Source organism: Anopheles maculipalpis, chromosome 3RL (assembly GCF_943734695.1).
Source record: "Anopheles maculipalpis chromosome 3RL, idAnoMacuDA_375_x, whole genome shotgun sequence".
NCBI classification, from domain to species: domain Eukaryota; kingdom Metazoa; phylum Arthropoda; class Insecta; order Diptera; family Culicidae; genus Anopheles; species Anopheles maculipalpis.
This window is the reverse complement of record NC_064872.1, coordinates 28,471,991-28,489,501: the sequence shown is the minus strand read 5'-3', so window position 1 is coordinate 28,489,501 and position 17,511 is coordinate 28,471,991. Positions and strand designations below refer to the sequence as shown.

The 17,511-nt window shown below is 43.7% G+C and overlaps 4 protein-coding genes across 4 annotated transcripts in view; 2 read left to right on the top strand and 2 right to left on the bottom strand.

The window, feature by feature from the left end:
- LOC126564810 (mitogen-activated protein kinase 1) overlaps window positions 1-7,047 on the bottom strand; it is a 65,130-nt gene extending 58,083 nt beyond the window's left edge. Inside the window, exon 1 of the mRNA XM_050221923.1 lies at window positions 6,839-7,047. Coding sequence (XP_050077880.1) covers window positions 6,839-7,047 — 209 coding nt within the window. The remainder of the gene's footprint in view (window positions 1-6,838) is intronic.
- LOC126564831 (SPRY domain-containing SOCS box protein 3) overlaps window positions 1-17,511 on the top strand; it is a 321,084-nt gene that overhangs the window by 92,371 nt on the left and 211,202 nt on the right. The window lies entirely within an intron of this gene.
- On the top strand, window positions 9,437-10,088 carry LOC126565649 (DNA-directed RNA polymerase II subunit RPB11). Its single transcript, XM_050222847.1, has 3 exons — window positions 9,437-9,526; window positions 9,648-9,737; window positions 9,865-10,088. The coding sequence occupies exons 1-3, from the start codon at window positions 9,474-9,476 to the stop codon at window positions 10,073-10,075; spliced, it is 354 nt and encodes a 117-aa protein (XP_050078804.1). The 5' UTR covers window positions 9,437-9,473; the 3' UTR covers window positions 10,076-10,088.
- The window catches only part of LOC126563762 (restin homolog), a 67,240-nt gene continuing 60,330 nt past the window's right edge, over window positions 10,602-17,511 (bottom strand). Inside the window, exons 13-15 of the mRNA XM_050220470.1 lie at window positions 13,603-17,464; window positions 12,900-13,099; window positions 10,602-10,665 (exon numbers count right to left, since the gene is read on the bottom strand). Coding sequence (XP_050076427.1) covers window positions 10,619-10,665; window positions 12,900-13,099; window positions 13,603-17,464 — 4,109 coding nt within the window. The 3' untranslated portion in view covers window positions 10,602-10,618. The remainder of the gene's footprint in view (window positions 10,666-12,899; window positions 13,100-13,602; window positions 17,465-17,511) is intronic.

Below are 17,511 nucleotides of genomic sequence, written 5' to 3'. Positions count from 1 at the left end.
CCCGTTTTTACCGGGACTGCGTTTGTGCCGGTGGACGACAGAAACGCACCGAAACGGGCACATCTTGACGTCAGAGTCGACACGACGATGAGATGGCGAACCCTCCACATTCTGGTATGCTCCTGGGTGGGTGTGTGTGTAGTGTAGCTTTTCTGCAAGCGTAATCAATGCTGCGCGCAATGTGGAAAAAAGGAGCGAGTCTTGACCTCCTTTTATCTCTGCACCAAAGGATACGATTATTTGCTGCACATAATACATAACATGAATGTGGGAAGGTTGAAGCAAAAGGCGCAATATGCTGATGGATGTTTAGCACGGAAAAATAAGCAAAACAGCCCAGTGAATGACAACGATCTTCTTGTGTTTGGTGCCCACTACTGCTGGTGGTCGTGATGTTGCTAGAAATCTAAACATCTTAAGAAATCTGCTTCGTTGACTCCAAAGAAGAAACATCAGAAGCTCTAATATCTCATCGTGCGTTGCGGTCTGCTGTACATACTTTTCTATAAGACACGGTAAATCGTTTACCAAAATGACTCTTTCTTTATCAACGAACATCATTTACATCTAGGTGCTGCTTATATCTCCGTTAAATTGCCATGATAAGCACACAACTTGAGGAAGCTATTATTAGACACAACGTGGCGTCGGAATGACCTGGAAAATCTCAACAATTTCGACAGTTCGCAACAATTAACGGCCACAATAGCCACCGCGTGAAAGCATGATATACCAATAAACGGAATATTCGAATTTCACACGCACAAGAGGAACGCTGCTGAGCTTGCATTATTTCCCATTCCTCGACGCACCTAAATTGTTGAATACTATTGCACGTTATTCGTGCTGAAGGGCACGTTCGGGAACGATTTTAATTACACACGAAAAGCAAAATCGCGACCCATTTATGCTATATTTGGTACAGTCCCTCTCTTTAGCCTCCGAAACGCAGAACAAGCAAAAACAACGAGAATCATTAAACAATTCGGAGGACAGGTACGCTTGAGCGTGATCTTCTTTAACAGAGCGCCAATAAAAACGTACATCCGGTCCCTTCGATTGGCGATAATGCGCGGCTGTTGTACAGCCAGTGCTTGAGTTTTTGATAAGAATGTGAGTTTTCCCGTAGTACTACTTTGGAACTCACGCGTTTTTAATTACCGGATTACAGTATCGAACGCTAGAATGAAGTTTTTTTTTGTGAGTTACAGCATGAGGTACTTGCTTTGAGAAACCACCATAGTATCAGGCTCGAAGGTGTTTTGAAAAATAACTATTTTTTCTTACGTTGGCTGCTACATATATTTCTGGCCTAGGCCACAAGAAACGTTGCCAGATGCAGTCTGTTATTTTTATTCGAAAGTTTGACATTTTGGAGCATTATCACACCATCATTTGTGATGTTTAAATTGACTTGATCAAATAAGTTTTGCAAAAAAACAAAAATGGAAATGGCTCGTGAACATCTTTGTGCGATCATTTTTCACAATTTTCGACGTAAAATATCAAGACAAAACTGCTTAGAAGAACTCAAATCTTTGTATGGCGATGAAGCATCATCCTATAGCACTGTTAAAAACTGGGATAATGAATTTAATCATGGTCGACGCTGGCTCAATGACGAATTTTGAGAATGTCGTCCAAAAACGGGCGTTGTGCCTGAGAATATTGATACCGTTCGAGATCTAATTGCACAAGATCGTCATGTGAAATACCGTGAGATAAAGGGGGCATATTTGGGCACATCTTCCCCCAGCCTAAACACTATTTTGCACAAACATGTGGCTGTAAAAAAGGTGAAGTCTTCAGAGAAATTCGAAAAACGAACAACAGAAGACGAATCAATTCTAAGCATTGCATTCGCATTCGCGCACATCGAGAAAAAAAACGCGTGGTCAACGATTTTTGTCCCCAGAGGATGCTGTTCAAAAGCCACGTTTTGAAAGTATCTCAATCAGAGTGGAAAAAGTGTTTCGACAATGGGTTTGAGCACATGCAAAAGTGTATGAATCAGGCTGGAGAACACTTTGAAAATGAATAAAACAATTTTTGTTAATAAATAATTGCATTTTCATTATTAGGCCAGAAATATAAATAGCAGATAACAAAAACAAAAATGCTCAGAACAATGAGAGAATCGGCATCCTAGGTCAATTGCTTGGTGATTATACTGTTGTGCAGGAAATTAGTTTCCCGAGGGTTAGACATGTCACGAGAAATGGCGCCGGACGATCAAGTCTCTCAAAGCCTTTTTAATCCTTAAGAGGAGGAATGATAGGTTTAAGTTGAGCTGGAATGATGATGATTTCAAAAGCATGACCCGTCGATGGTGCTGGTTTGAAAGCGGTATCTAGAACATCTGCAGCTAGCCGCAAAATAAGTAAGTTTGTATGTAACGTATCCGGCCAAGGGTTCTGATCTGTTTTTTCAGCCACCATAACTTCGCCCGTTTTGTTGTTTAATTGTCACTTACTAAACATCTCTGATAGGTCCATCTTTTCATGGCAATTCATTCTAGACTTTTTGGTTTTCCTCTTCTCATTTGGTTCTAAAACCTAGACAGATCACGTCCTGCCATTGTTGGCACACTTGACTTTATGTAACTCGTAGTTTGATTGACAGTTTAAAATACGGGGAGACGGTCTAAATAGGCTTCGGTACCTACTTTGCCGTCTGAAAGACAAGTGCCTCCACCACTTTTGGAACTGAACCAACCGCCACCAATCACATTAAGAACTCAAACTAAGGGGAAATGAAAATTATTGGAAAAAAAATGAGAAAATATTATTTCACCCAATCCTCTTTTTTCCATTTTAATTATCCATTGTTCATCCTGCACCAGCATCTCCTTATCTGAATCAAGCGATAAAACAGCTATCAAACAAAGGTACCAAAGGTAAGCGTCAAATATAACTTTATTCTGTACTTCTTTTATAGAAATCGCCATAAAGTCTCGGCTCCGTCACACGCTCTGACAGCTCAGGTCAGGCCAAAGAAGGAATGTGTTTTGAAGAAATTCACTCTGACAGGAACATATTTTGCTCATCCTTTCAAAAACTTCCTCTTTTCCGACGGACTGAAAAGAAAAGCCATGCAAAAGGGGAAAAACAGGATCGGAAAACTGTAGCCGGAAGTTTTCCATTTTATCTCCTATACTCTTCCTATCTCATTCGCTCATTCTGTGTTGTCGCTTTGTCAAAAGATCAAACACCGACACAAAAATGCCCAAGCAGCAAAACAGAAAGTAAGGCAAGGGAACACAACAACAAGACCGTCCCATAATCACGGTAATCCCCGGAGGAAGTACGTCAACCAGATGCGTACCCGTATCCGCAGCGAACACGGAAGGAATGGCACGTAGAAACATCCAACCTTTATTTTTTTCCTCCAGCTTAAGCGTATTCTGGATTCTGGCACATAACAACAGTTGGAAGAAAAATATGGTTAACCTTGCAAGTGAGGTGGATGCAAAAAAAAAAAAAGATTTTCATTGGTGGAAGTTTTGGAGGCATGCATGTCTCAGTAAAAGACTTTAAAATTTGTTTTCAATAACATGTAGCGCACGACAAGAAAATATTTATTTCTCAGTTCTTTTACCGTTGAAACTGTTGCCCTAGCTAGGCTGCCAAGGGTTAATCTTCCCCAGAACTCACAGAACCCCAGATATACGGGACCGTCGTGTACGTGCCCCAGCATCCTCCTCTAAGCCTGTAGCTAAATCGAAGCAAAGTAATAACAGGACAGACACAGCACAGCACAGCACAGCACCACCATCAACGACACTAAGCTATCGATGGTTCCAGGGAGGCAGCAGCAGCAGAAGATGCTGCTAATATTCCCCATTTACACAATGACCAGGAAGCGCTCTACACTTGCTGACGCACTCAACCAGGTAGGTTACGCGTTGCTAGACGTACTGCTGTGCTAGTAGGTATTATTATTATGCACTAGAAAGGACGGAAGGACCGTATAGTCTGGAGGCGTTCGAAGGAACACGTGACCAGCAACACTTCTCGCTTTGAACGTACCACACGCCTTTGGTTACACGTTACAAATTTGCACATTTATAGGCAGTGTATCTGTTGCGAATTTTAGGTACTGCCGCTAGAGATATAGTACTGCCGATAACAATCAATTAAGTAACGCACCAGCTTAAGTGATTTCTCTGCCATTATTTACAGGTTGGATGTTTATTTAAATTTAAATTCAATACAGTGAACAGTCTTACGACGAATTCAATTGCTTACAAAAAAATGTATTATGCGGTAGATTATTTTTATACGATTTGCATACAAATGTGTAACCATTTGTTCCACGCTTTTGTGAGTGTTTGTGAGAGTGTTTTTGGAACCATTATCTCGAATTTACTAATTGGTGTGAGCCGTGCACCCGACTGAAACGTGAAGTAGCAAGAATTGGATTGCTGATCAATGCGACGAAGACGAAATACCTGCTTGCCGGAGGCTCTGATCGCGATAGAGTCCGAGTAGGAAGCAGCGTGTTAGTCGACGGCGACAACCTCGAGGTAGTAGAGGAGTTCTGCTATCTTGGGACTGTCGTAACTTCGGATAACGATGTCAGATGGCCACGAGGCTTGGACCATCCGAGCGGAGGATACAAACGCTCTTGGCGTGTTTGAGCGACATCCTGACGGTGGCAAAGACCGGCAGGATACGATGGCTGGGGCATAGCACAGCGAGTTTGTTGGTTGGATCTAGTGAAAAGAGACCTGTAGGAGATCGGGATTACATGGATAGGAAGCTGCAGCCAGGGATCGAGTTTCCTGGAGATCTATTGTTGATGATGATGATGATGATGATGAGCTAACATGATGGTGATGATGATGATCTCGAATTTATTATTCATCAATTTTTGCAATTCGACTACATTTTGTACGCAAATGGTTAACCGTCTAGGGTATAGTGTTCTTGCTACGATGAGACCTTTTCGATGTAGTGTATGATATCTTTGCTAGACAAGGTATTATAGACGGTGAGTTCTTTGGTAGGCTAAGATCCTTGTATGGCGAGATCTCTTTGATTATGTTGTCTTTCGTAGAACAAAGCCTGTAGTTAAAAGAAACTGCTTTATCTGTGATGTCTCTTGGGACTCAAGGCTCTTCAGTGGCCGAGGTCTGTTTTATCAGAACATTTTTTTGAATGTGAGGTCTATTAGTAGACAAGTATCCATGAACGATAATTGCATTGGCATTGCATTACGATTCTCTAGCTTCCAGCTCCAATGGAATGTCCAGAGAAATTATTATGAAATGAAATGCAATGCCAATGGAAAGTGTCTTGTGTTCATCATGCACTGCTGAATCTCCATTCGCTTTTCCCAACATTCCTTTTTATGAAGGGATAAATGTATGAAGAAACACACCATTACTTCAAATTAAATGCAAATGATTTAAAATGACATGTAAAACATATGGCTCTGTGTAATATAACGATATACCATAGAACAACCCAACTCGAGCGCATCATTCATATTCGATAAATTGATTCAGTTTATATTTTCATTTTAACCGTAATGGTATGCAGCATCCCTGCTGCGCTCGAATCCTGCGGTTTCATTACATGGAAAACATATTCATTAGAAATTTCATTTTCTAGGAATCTACAGGAAGGATCATCAGCATACAATATCCTCTAGCTGACAATCCTTGGATACAATATCCAAGAAATTTCGGGAGTTAGAGACGAATCTCTCTGAAAAAGAGAAAAAAGAAAACAATTCCACCTTTTTTTTTAGCGAGATAGAATAAGTTATTTTTTCGAACATATTTGAATCGTTTTTGGACCTAAACATGGCCTACATATTTCGATGTTATTGTTTTTTTTGTAGTAAATGTCTTAAGCACCATCCAGAACATATGAGGCCACCATTAAGAGCCGCGTATTAATGACGTAAAGTGCCAAGACTGTGAACAATCCCAACCGGGTCGGAAGCCTCAGAATTGCAACGGAGCGTCGCCACATTAAAACAGCGCGCCCTTTGTAACCGAATCAATGCTGACAGACACATCCTCCCGGCACCGACTCTTGTCTGTCCAGTACAGGCTTGCGTTGCCCAAAGGTAAAAGGGCATGGCATTCGTTATCAGGGCGCATGATGAGGGGGGGGGGGGGGGGGGGGGTCTCGGTTGCTTGTGTGCGTCGATTACGGTAAGCAAGAAAAAGCAGCGATTACGGTAGCAAGCGGTCGATGCCTTATCCTTGGTAGACGCGATGGCGTTGGGCAAAGGCTGCCTCTCGTCCACCAACAAAACACCAGCTCGAGAGTTAATGCTGCTTTCAACCGCCCCCATCAACAAACAGAACGCTGTAAAGGAGCCAACACCTACGTAAGCAGGGAGTACTAAAACTCGGGTATGATATTGATTTCTGCCACTTACGGTAAACGCCTCCTTCGTAATGATACCGTTGGCCGTGCGTGCGTCTCTTAATCGACGTAACAGGCGCAATTCTATTTGCATCTTGCGGCAAACTGAATGGCCGGTGGTATTTTTATCCGGAAGCTTCTTATCCTTATCCTATTTATGGGACTTGGGTTGCTTTTTTTTCTGTCGACTATACGACCGTCTAGTAGGCATTGCTTAGTTTGATCCTTCTGGTGACGTCTTTTCCAGCAAACGTCACCTTTTCCACATGTACAAATAGCCTACAGATGCGAAAAAAAGGGAATACGACCGGCAGGGTAAAGATGACAAGAAAAAAAAAAAACAACGAACTTCCCGCGGCAAAGGAACGCTCGGTTCGCTAAAAGTAGGTCATCAAGTCGGGTGGCAACGCTGCTGCCGAACGAAGCAAGAATTTGTGGTGGGAAACAATACTTACACAACCATTCCGTAGGCTCCTTCGCCGATGTAGGCCAGATTGGTGTACCGAGGACCAACCTCAAACACCTGACCGCGGATGACTTCTGCGTTCGGGTTCGTGTTGACGACGCCGTTGTTGTTGGCGGCCGATGCTGATGTACTGCCGGCTGCTGGTCCAGCAGCACTAGCTGCTGCTGCCGCCGCTCCGCTGCTTGCCGCTTCAGCCATAGTGTTAGTGTGAGGGCAATATATTACACGCTTTCCGGTTGGCTTTTGGTCGGTTCCGGTATTAAGAATTCAACTTTTTTACACAGTCGCAGTTTTCTGATTGCGCTTGTTCTGCTGTTGCTTCTGACCGGTGAGCGGTGGTTACTTTGATGAAAGGGTACGCCCTCTTATCTGCATGTAAACAACAACCGCCTGCTTCGATCAGCGATACATGCAGAGACGCACAAGAACAACAACGGGACTAGACCGAAAAACCTTCTGTACAACAAACCGGATTCTCCAGCACTTCTCGCTCGTTCGCTTAGATCCGTTTAACTCGCACCGTGTGCATACACGCACTTACTCACGAAACCGGACACGCACGCACACAAACACAGCACGCACAAATAAACACTACACACTGTACCACCCCCTCAAGACGAACCCCTTTCCATAGAACAACAACTTTTCATCCTATAAAAAGAAGAAACAATAGGAAGCATTTATTCGGCGTTTTCTTCTTCACTTCTTTTTTTCCTCTCATTTTCCACAGGCGGATGCGATGAGCGGGCTTCACTTTTCTTCCTCATTGCTTCTCCAGGACTTTCCAAAATGGATATTCTTCCTTTTTTCCCGAAAAAAGGCACACACGCACAAAAAAATCCCGAATTTGGCTACTGACAGCCGCTGTCAAAGAAATTCTCCACACAATGACGCGCCGTCTTTTTTTTCACACTTTACAAGGAATTGTGCCCTATTTCGTGGTGTTTCGGGAAGCTGGATGCGTCGCAGGTGGGATATTTTACATATGCACGAAAAGCTATTAAGAGCCAGAAAGCATAAAAAGGCGAAGACACGGAACAGAACTCTGACAAGGAATCTACGTCCAAAACAAACAGCTGGCATCAGAGTGGCCCCCACCCACTACACACAACTGTACTGGTTCGCCGCTTCTTTGCGTACTATTGGCACCATTTGCCACCAAAAATCATGGCACACTACGCGACCTAAACGAACTGCACGCACTCACGCACTGTTCGAATGCGGATTGGGATGGTTTTTAATTGACGTTTCATTACGGCAACAATGGAGCTCCCGGCTGTGTGCAGGTGTGAGCCATAGGGAGATAAAACAAAAAGAAAAAACAAGCACGCACACACATGAACGCCCTTCTTTGACAGCAGCCGCAGACGCAACAATCGAGAACCGAGAACAACCAAACCAAGCCCCCGGAATGAAAGGCACCAGCCTCAGCGCATGGAGAGGAAGTCGAGCCTCCCGAAGCAAGCATAGATGGGCCACCGTGTTTCTCCGTTGTGTTACCTCCCGAATAACCCGAAGGGATTTGATTGATTCTGGTTGCACCACCACCGTCCGCGGGATGTTTCCGCTTGCAAAAAACGGATTTGATTACGGAATCCATCGATCAGTACACACGGTTTTGGGTTGGCACCAACCCTTCGAAAAGAAAGGCATCAACCTTTTCCCTGTCAGGATACGGGAACTCGTCCGGAAACACCTACCCCTGATACCTGTACACATACACAATCACACACGCACGCACTCTGGTTGGCTTGCACAGGCAGCAATTTTACGAACAATTTGCACTTTTCCACATGCCTTCGAACGCCTTTTGCTCGGTATGCTCTACCCGGTACTCGCACGGGAAGGCCACAGGACATTCGATCTATTCGGGCCACGAAAAACGACTACGAGCCGAGGAAGAAACTGGAACACGCATTTGCCTGCGTTATTGTGAGCCAACAGCAGCAGCAGGACGAAACAGCCACACCAAGCGCAGCTCGGTATACGCTGCGACGGATGCTGACATTTGGTACGCGGTACGCTGTCAGTTGTGAATGGACCGTTACGAGCAGGCTGATATGTGTAAAATTGGTTAAAAAGCTGCTATACACAGCGAAAGCATTTAAGTTTTGTATAGTGAGGCGCGAAAATTGTTGCAAATTACGTGTTATATTGTTTAAAATAAAAAATGATTATAAAATTATGTGAAAACAGATTTATTAACGCTACGCTTCATATACGCTTCACTTTGGCTTTTCAAAACAATGTAACATTGTTGTGCAGCTTTAGAGATGTAGGTTGACATAATTTTACTTACATGATTGTGTAATAAATAATATATAAAGTTATTTGTTTGAACAAAATATAAATTGAAGTAAAATAAAACACTGTCATCCACGCGATCGACCGTTTTTGTACTCCAGCGATTTTATTTTGTTGCTTCATGAACTGTCATTTTGGCGAACCGCCAGAACAGAGAAAAAGAATAGGAAGAAGGCAGTACTCTCAATGTAACGCTGTAAACAACTTCGTTTGGTGTGATAAATAGTTGTGTGGACTCAATTTCGTATAAAATACTATTAATTATTGTACTTTAGCTCGTTTATTTGGTACTAACATACGCCGTTGTTCCTTCGCCAACCATGAACGCACCACCCACCTTCGAATCTTTCCTTCTGTACGAAGGAGAGAAAAAGTAAGTTTGCGCTTGAAGATGTCTGCACCGGTAGAACCCGGCATATCCTCTCGTGTGGTTCTTGTTGCATCGAAAACTCCTAACCGAATCGTGTGTGTTTTTTTTTTTTTGCGTTCTCCAGGATCATCAAAGAACTGGACATGAAAGTACCGAATGCAGCGATATTTACCGTCAACAAGGAAGACCACACGTTAGGAAACATGATCCGCAAGTGAGTGTTCCTGTCCCCAACGCGTCGTGTGCCGTACCGCCGCGGTTGATTTACAATATGTGTCCTCTTTCTATTTTTTTCCCGTTCGCACTTAATCTACCAAACCTCACCGCCCGCCCACATCCAGTCAACTGCTGAAGGATCCGAACGTGTTGTTCGCTGGCTACAAACTTCCCCATCCGCTGGAGCACAAGTTCGTACTGCGCATCCAAACGACGTCGGAATATTCCCCTCACGAAGCGTTCATGAACGCCATCACCGATCTGCTATCCGAGCTGTCCCTGTTCGAGGAACGGTTCCGTGAAGCGATGAAGGAAAAGAAGGAGGGTGGCGATTAGGGCGGAAGAAACGAGGGGGTTAGATTTAGGAACGGGCTCGCAGCTCACCAGACAGTGCTGGGGTGGAAACGAAGCTGGTTGCGGACGGATATGGCGTCGTTTTGGGAAATTATCGGATGTACATGTATCGGCGTTGTTAGTGCTTAAGAATGGTGACCTATATTGTTTCCGATATAAATATTGAGTTATTCTATCTAACATAATTAGGAGCTTGATGCTGATGTGTTTTAAATCATCATCCGAATGCATGAACTCAAAAACAAAAAATTGTTAAATTTAAAAAACACGAAATCTCTTCCTCCTTATACGGCCTCAACGGTTAGGCGGAACGGAAAGCATCCTAAAATTAAAGCTGCCTCTAGTATTTAATAAATTACTGTGTTCCCTCGTTCCCTACCCTAAACACAAAACGTATAAGGTTCGTAGCGTAAAGTTGCTTCCAAAAATTATCTACGTAAAAGTCTAGACTAATAAAAGAAGGAAGAAACCACCAGACTACGACGACAGATAACTTCCCACAGAGGAGCTCCTCTGTCCATTTTTCTAATACGTTTCATCATCGGGACACTCGCCTATTTCATGTCCAAACACTGTAAGAGGAAGATAGAAAAGAAACGGGTAAGATGTAAAAACATATCAATTGGATTAATCTATTTACATGAGGTGCCTGTTTGTATGGTATTAAAACAAGCCCACTAATCTGTGACCGATGCTAATAACAAAACCATGTCCCCTGAACGTGTAATGGATTATCCGATGCCCAGAGTGATATCGCTTTCTCTCTCTCAGCTTTCTTTACAAGGACGCCGTAAAATGTTCCATTTGATTGCATTTAACGGAGTGCGCAATGGTACATGTCTTAGCTGCCCACGAGAACATAAGCCACGGGTAACATGTGCCCACAAATATCCAAAGAATGGGGGCGAGACGCTTGTTAATTGCGTTTCGAAAGATGTACTCTCTTAATCCGTCTGAATTTACGATCCTCGTATTGTTATGGCCACTGCCTGCCATTCCCTACTAATTCTCCTAGTTATAGAGTGTGGAGGTACGAACGATATAAACTGCAATTCATTTTGTTTTTCGTTGCTTTTTTTTGCTTGCGTCCTCGAAAAAGACTCCCCGAAGGATAGTAAAACTGCTGGCGCTTACACACACACAAATTCCACATTAAGGTACATTTTTTATTGCAGATGGAAAGAAATTGCTTCAGGTTTATCAGGCTTGCTTTATCACGAGCGACCAGTCCGAGGAGATCTAATTTGTGTGCTTGCAGGACAGGAAAACGTGAACGTGTCAGCAAAATAAGATAAACTGTACCGGGAGTGTCTTATTTCGGAAGTGGTCCTTGCGGTTGTGTGGTTAGATGTTTGCAAACTCTCTTTCTGCATGCTAATTTCCATGCAGGTACTAGAGCTAGCTCGGTTATTTCTTTTTTAGCACTTTCAAGACGGATTTTAGAAGATACGTTGATTGTGGATTCGCTATTGAAATTGCTGAAGCAATGGAGTATAAAAAATATGCATTAAAAAAAAAGACAATATCAGACAGAGATAATTTAACGGATTAAATGTTACTCTAGTCCCCAATCCAGAAAGTATTCTACAAACAATTCGTCTCCGGCCTGATCTTAAGGTGAATAATAAGCAACTTGTTCATGGTTGCAGCAAAGAAGGCTTTTCCAACTCATTCAGGGCTATGATGATAAGATGCTACTCCATTTTGTATATTTTCCTCTGCTTGCTTTGCCTTTCAGACATTCTAGGTCTCTCCGATCAGCTCGTAACTTGGAAATGTTCGGTGAAGGCTCATGGAGGGTTTAGTCAGTAAAAATCTGGCAGTACTCAGGGGATGGTCATCTGAGTCCTTAGTTTTCAGATTTACTACATGATAAAAAAGCTCTCGCCGGCCATCGAATACCTTCCTGGACTGTCTGATGCTACGAAGCTGAATAGCAAGCCCGCGCTATGGGGAACGGCCTCGGAAGGGATTTGAACCATATTCTTGCCGTTTCAAATCCTACGCCTATGTCGCTTCTACCACCGGACGGCCATTTTGGATATTATTTGAATGAATATTGAACTCAGGCAAAATATTGTATTGGTCACAGCCAAAACGATGCGATTTGATATCATCAACGCATTCAAAATTGACGATAAATTTCGACCCGGACGAAGTCCTTGCCATTTGTTTTAAGCTTACATCAATGCTCTGAACCCTTCGAGCATCACGATAAAGCAACCAAACAATAAAGCCCTTGATTTCCTCGTAAATTTACAGTGCATACGAAGAATCCTACAACACTGAAGGACTGTAAAGATCTGCTTTGTACCCAGTTAAACTTATTCATCTTTCTCCAGAAATGAGAATTATAAAATTCGAAGTAAACGTAATCGTTCATCATTACGAATGTCTTAATATTTTCAAATTCTTCGAAATTCTTACGAACAAGTCTTCAATTGTAGATTCTCGAGTGCTTTGGCTATGACGCCCTAAAACTGATAAATTCGGTAATATTTTGTCCGTACCTAAAAAAGATCAAGAAGGCAAGGTAAATCGTATCAAGAAGAAGGATTTAAACTTGAATTAAATGAGAACCTGATATTAAAACATTGAACTATTCCGAGAAGCACGACCTATACGATAGACGATTGATAGTTGATTGGATCGCTAGGACACAGTGTCATTGGACGGCAAATCGTTTGTGGTAGATGCTCATACCTCAAACAGAAAAAATAAAGAATGCAAAAACAAGAATCCCTCCCAAATTACGAAAATACCTCAAAAACTGGATAGCTGCCCAGTATACACCTTCCTTCCTTACCTTCACAACTTTCGCAGTACTTCCTTGGCGGTGGCACCTTTCGCTCCTTGCCGTCTGCAGGATGTTTCAGCGATTCCGGTGGACTGTCGGAGCATTGCTTCGGGCAGTCTTCGGTTTCGTGCAGATCGAACTCATCGCAGATGTCACAGAATACACGCGGTGCCGGTTTGCGCTTCTGAATGTCGAAGCTCATGTTGTGACTGCACAATAGCATAACGAGAAAGATCATCCCAAAACGAAAATAAAATATTAGCATTTTTTGGAGTTTTGGCATTTTGATGCTAGCATATTGCTTTTGTTTTTCGAAGTTTTTTGTTCGAAACGCCTGATTGTATGCAATGATTACTTTTATAATGGCTCACTGAATCTACCGAAAGGTAGTTTTGTACAATTTAAGCTAAATACAGCAGCCTTTAAAAGCAACATTCTGGTTGTTTAATTATTTAAAGTTCAAATGGGATACTTTCAGCCGCGTTACTACACGCCAATGTTCCGAAAATCTATTATTTCCGTAGCAGTTCAGTTAATAACGGCTCTGACATGCCATTATCTTCTTATAAGCGCATGATAATTTATAAAAAAAAATAAACGAATGTCCGGAAAATATGCAATACGCATATTATCAGGACACTTTTCAGCGAACAAGTTGAACAAAACGTAAGCAACATACTACGAACATCCGGTCTAGTTTTACAATCCTTACCTTTCCGCACTGGTCGATTCAAGTGCCTGTATTCGTAAGGTCAGCTTCTCATTTTTCCGCTGCATATCAACAATAATCGAGTTAAGAAAATCGATCTGCGCACCCGAATCATCTTCCTTCAGTTCGCTACCGATCCTGTTCGGCACACTCACATCTGCAGCCGTTGCTGCTGCACTGGCTGCCTTCGACAGCTTCGTAAGCTCACTCTCCTTCACCATCAGCTGCGAACGAAGATGCTCGTTATCCTTCTCGAGTCGGCGGTTGGCAAGTTGTAGTTCGGTTTCACGCAGTTCCAAATCTTTCTTCGCACACTCGAGCTCTTGTTGACGCTTTTCTACCGCCCGCTTACTGCTGACGGTTTGTGCCGTTTCGGATACTTGTGTTTCGACCTTCTGCAGCAGTTCCGCTAGACGTTGCTGCAGCTCTTGAATCTCTTGCTTTTTGGCACTCTCCATTTCTAGCAGCTTCTGGGTTAGCTCATGTGTACGGTTAGAATATTCAGTTTCGGAGGACTTTTTGCGATCGAGCAGCTCATCGAATTGGGTGGTTTGTGCTGCCAGCTTGGTTTCCAGTTCACTGATACGCCGTTGTTGGTCCTTCAGACGATCGTCTTGCTCTTTTTGGAACGAGCGAGATTTCTCCAATGCTGTTTTTAGCTCAACAGCTTCCTCAGAAACACGCTTGTCGTGTGCCGTACTTTCGGCGAGATTTTTCTGTACTGCATCTAGCTGTTGCTGGAGTTCCTTGCGTTCCTTTTCCTTGCTAGCTACAGACTCTTTGAGCTGTTTGAGTTCATTTTCGTTCTCCAGAATTTTGGCATCCTTCGACTCTGTTTGTTTTCTGAGTTCCTCGAGAGCACCCGAAAGTTCGAGCACTGAAGCATCCTTTGCCGAAACCGTTTGCTCTAGCGTTTGTAGACGACTCTCCAAATCAACCTTTGTTTGCAATAGGGGAGTCAACTCATCAACCTTAGCCTGAAGTGCTACCAGATCGGCTGATTTATTTTCCAACTGTTGTTTTATCGAGTTGAGCTCCTCGTCTGTAGCTCCCTTTGCACTTGAAGTGAGTTCCAATTGTTTCAAAAGCTCCCCATTTTTACTTGCGACTGCATCCAACTGCTCCTTGTGCGCGACGACAGCCTGTTTCATTTGTTCATGCAGAACTGCCAGCTCCTTCTTGAGCGATTCCTCACGACTTACCAGGTCCACTTGTTCCTCTTCCATCTCGCTGTAAGAACTGTTCAAATCTTGCAGTCGCTTTTGAATTTGTTGACAAGATTCTTCCGACTCTTGGTTGGCTTTTTTCAACGCTTCGATTTGACTGTAGCTTTCCTGCAGCTGTTGTAACATTTCCGCATGAGCTTTACCATTTTCCTGCAGCTTTTCAATCATTTCGTTAACCTCCACCGTTCGTTTCTGTAGCAGACTTCGTTTTTCGCCCAGTTCCTGCTCCAACTCAACGACGCGCTGAGATTGCTGATCAAGTTTGATCGAAAGATCATGGCTTCCTTGCTCCATCGACTTCTGCACATCGTCCAGCCGCTGTCGTAGTGCTTTGGACTCCTCTTGGCTTTCTTGCAGTTGCTTTTGGAGCACACCTTCTCGCTCCGTAGCTGAACAAACAGCGAATTCTTTGAGTTCTTGTTCTTTTTTAATTTCTGATCTTGCAGCTTCCAATTGAGCCTTAAGGTCATCGATAGATTTTTCGAAACTTTTTCTTAATGTTGCCATTTCTTCGTTCAGTGCGCCATTCTTTGCCACTTGCTCGGAAAGTTCGTTCGCCATCCGTTGCCGTTCCTGTTCGAAATTCGTCTTCAAATCTGCGATCGTACGCACGAGATTTTCCTGCTCCTGTTCAGCATTTTCTTTAATCTTGCGCAGTTCCATGTTAAGCTCATTCTCCTGTATGATTTTTTGATCAGTTATCTGCTGCATCTCTTGCCGAGCACGTTCGACTTGTTCTTGCAATGTCGCGTTAGTTTGCGCATTCTCATCCGCCCGGCGTTCCGATTCAATTTTAAGTGTATCGTAACTATCGCGCAATTCGTCCAAGGCGCGCTGTTTTGCTTTTAGGTCCTCGTTTAGTTTTGCCAGCTCTGAGTTGGAATCTAGCGTGCTGGATCGTTGCGCATCGAGTTCCTTCTCCAGATCAACCTTTTGCTGAAGTACCTGTGCGCACTTTTGCTCCAGCGCATCCATTTTTCGTCGCAAATCGGCATGCTCAATTTCAAGCTTACCGTACTGCTCTTGAGCTTCGGACAACTTCTTTTCTCCGATCTCTTCCCGTACAGCAGCCTCCGAAATGGTTGCATTTAACTTAGCTAGCTGCTCCTTCTTCGAGGCCACATCTGACTGGAGTGAGGTGATCTGTTGCACAAGTGTTTGTGCTTCCGTCGTTTTAGCAGCAATCGTTTCCTCGGCCAATTTCATCTTTTCTGAAACATCCTTTATTTGCTGTTGAGCGGTCGTCAGCTGCGTTTGAAGCTCTTCTCCAGCGTGAGAAAGTCGGGCAATCTCACCATCCTTTTCGGATAGTTTTTGTTGTGCTGTCGTTGCATTTGTCTCGATTTCTTTACGTAAGGACTCTTCACGATTTCGAAGATCTTGCTCGAGTTGTTTAATTTTCGTCTCCATTTCCTGTTTACTTTCTTCTAAACGTTTTTCCAAATCTGTCTTTTCCTGCACAATATTGGCGAGGGTTCCATCCTTGTCGGCGAAGCTAGCCTTTATCGCCACAAGCTCCTGGTTCAGAGCGTTCTTGGAAACATTCAGCTCCTTCAGCTCGTTCTGTAACGCTCCTACAAGCACCTCGTTCTCTTCGAGCTGTTTGTCTTTGGCAAGATTTTCCTGTTCGGCTGTTTGCAATTGTTTTCTTAACTCCGCCAGTGCATTTCGCTCGGTGTCAGCTAGCGAGTGTAGCTCCGCTATCAACGTGTCGTGCTCGGTACGTGACTGTTCGAACGTCTGCTGCAGTTTGGTAAGGTCTTGCTGTAATTTTGCCTTTTCTGCTTCCACCTGTTGCATCAATTCCGCTTGTTTGGATAGCTCTTCCTGTTTGGCGCTGAGCTGAGCTGCACTACTTTCACCATCTGTCGCAAGGGATTTCAAATCTTGCTCCAGTTTCAGAACGATAGCTTCTTTCTCGTGACGAGCAGCGACTTCCGCCTGTAGTGAGGCCTCAATCGACGCCAGCTTCAATTCTAGCTCTTGCGTCAACTTATCCTTTTCTTTTTGATCTCCTTCGAGCACCTTGATTGTCTCATTTGCGTTGGTAAGTTCCTGATCCAGTTGAGATTTTAAAGCTCCTGCCTCGACGATTTGTGCCTCAAGCTCTTTTAGCTTCTCAGATAACTTACTGCCGGAGGTATCTCGTTCTTGTAGCTTCAGCTTAAGGTCACTTTCCAGTTCCACCATCTTAAGATCCCGCTGGCGTACGTCTGTGCGCAGATCTTCGATGGTCTTTTCCAGCACCTGCAACGCTTGCTCCCGCTCGGCAAGCGTATCCTTTTTAGCTCTAAGCTCTTCCTGTAACGCCGCCAAACGTTCTTCCTGCTCGCTTTCGGCATTTTTAAGCGCCAGGTACTGCTGTTCCAGCTCGGCATCCTTCGCCGTCAACTGATTGCTCTGCTCGTCCACTCGAGCCTCGAGGTAGTTGATCTGCTCCCTCAGACACTCTTCACTGATCGTGAGTGCGGACAGCTTGCTGTCGGCGGCACGCTCCGCATCGGCAACCTTTTCGTGCAGGTTCTGTATCTCGTTCTCGAGCGATCGTTTCAGCTCCTCGGTGAGATGCAACTTTTGATCTTTGGCCAGAATTTCCGCTTTTAGCTTGTCGATTTCGGCATTCAATTCAGCTTTGGCAGCTACATTCAGATACATGCGTAAGTAAAAAATGTCTCCCTATCGATCT

Bases quoted from the DNA above. Each gene is read 5' to 3' on its own strand.
- LOC126565649 (XM_050222847.1), top strand. From the start codon at position 9,474: ATGAACGCACCACCCACCTTCGAATCTTTCCTTCTGTACGAAGGAGAG. The intron at 9,527-9,647 runs GTAAGTTTGCGC...TGCGTTCTCCAG, and splicing joins CTGTACGAAGGAGAGAAAAA to GATCATCAAAGAACTGGACA. The intron at 9,738-9,864 runs GTGAGTGTTCCT...GCCCACATCCAG, and splicing joins TTAGGAAACATGATCCGCAA to TCAACTGCTGAAGGATCCGA.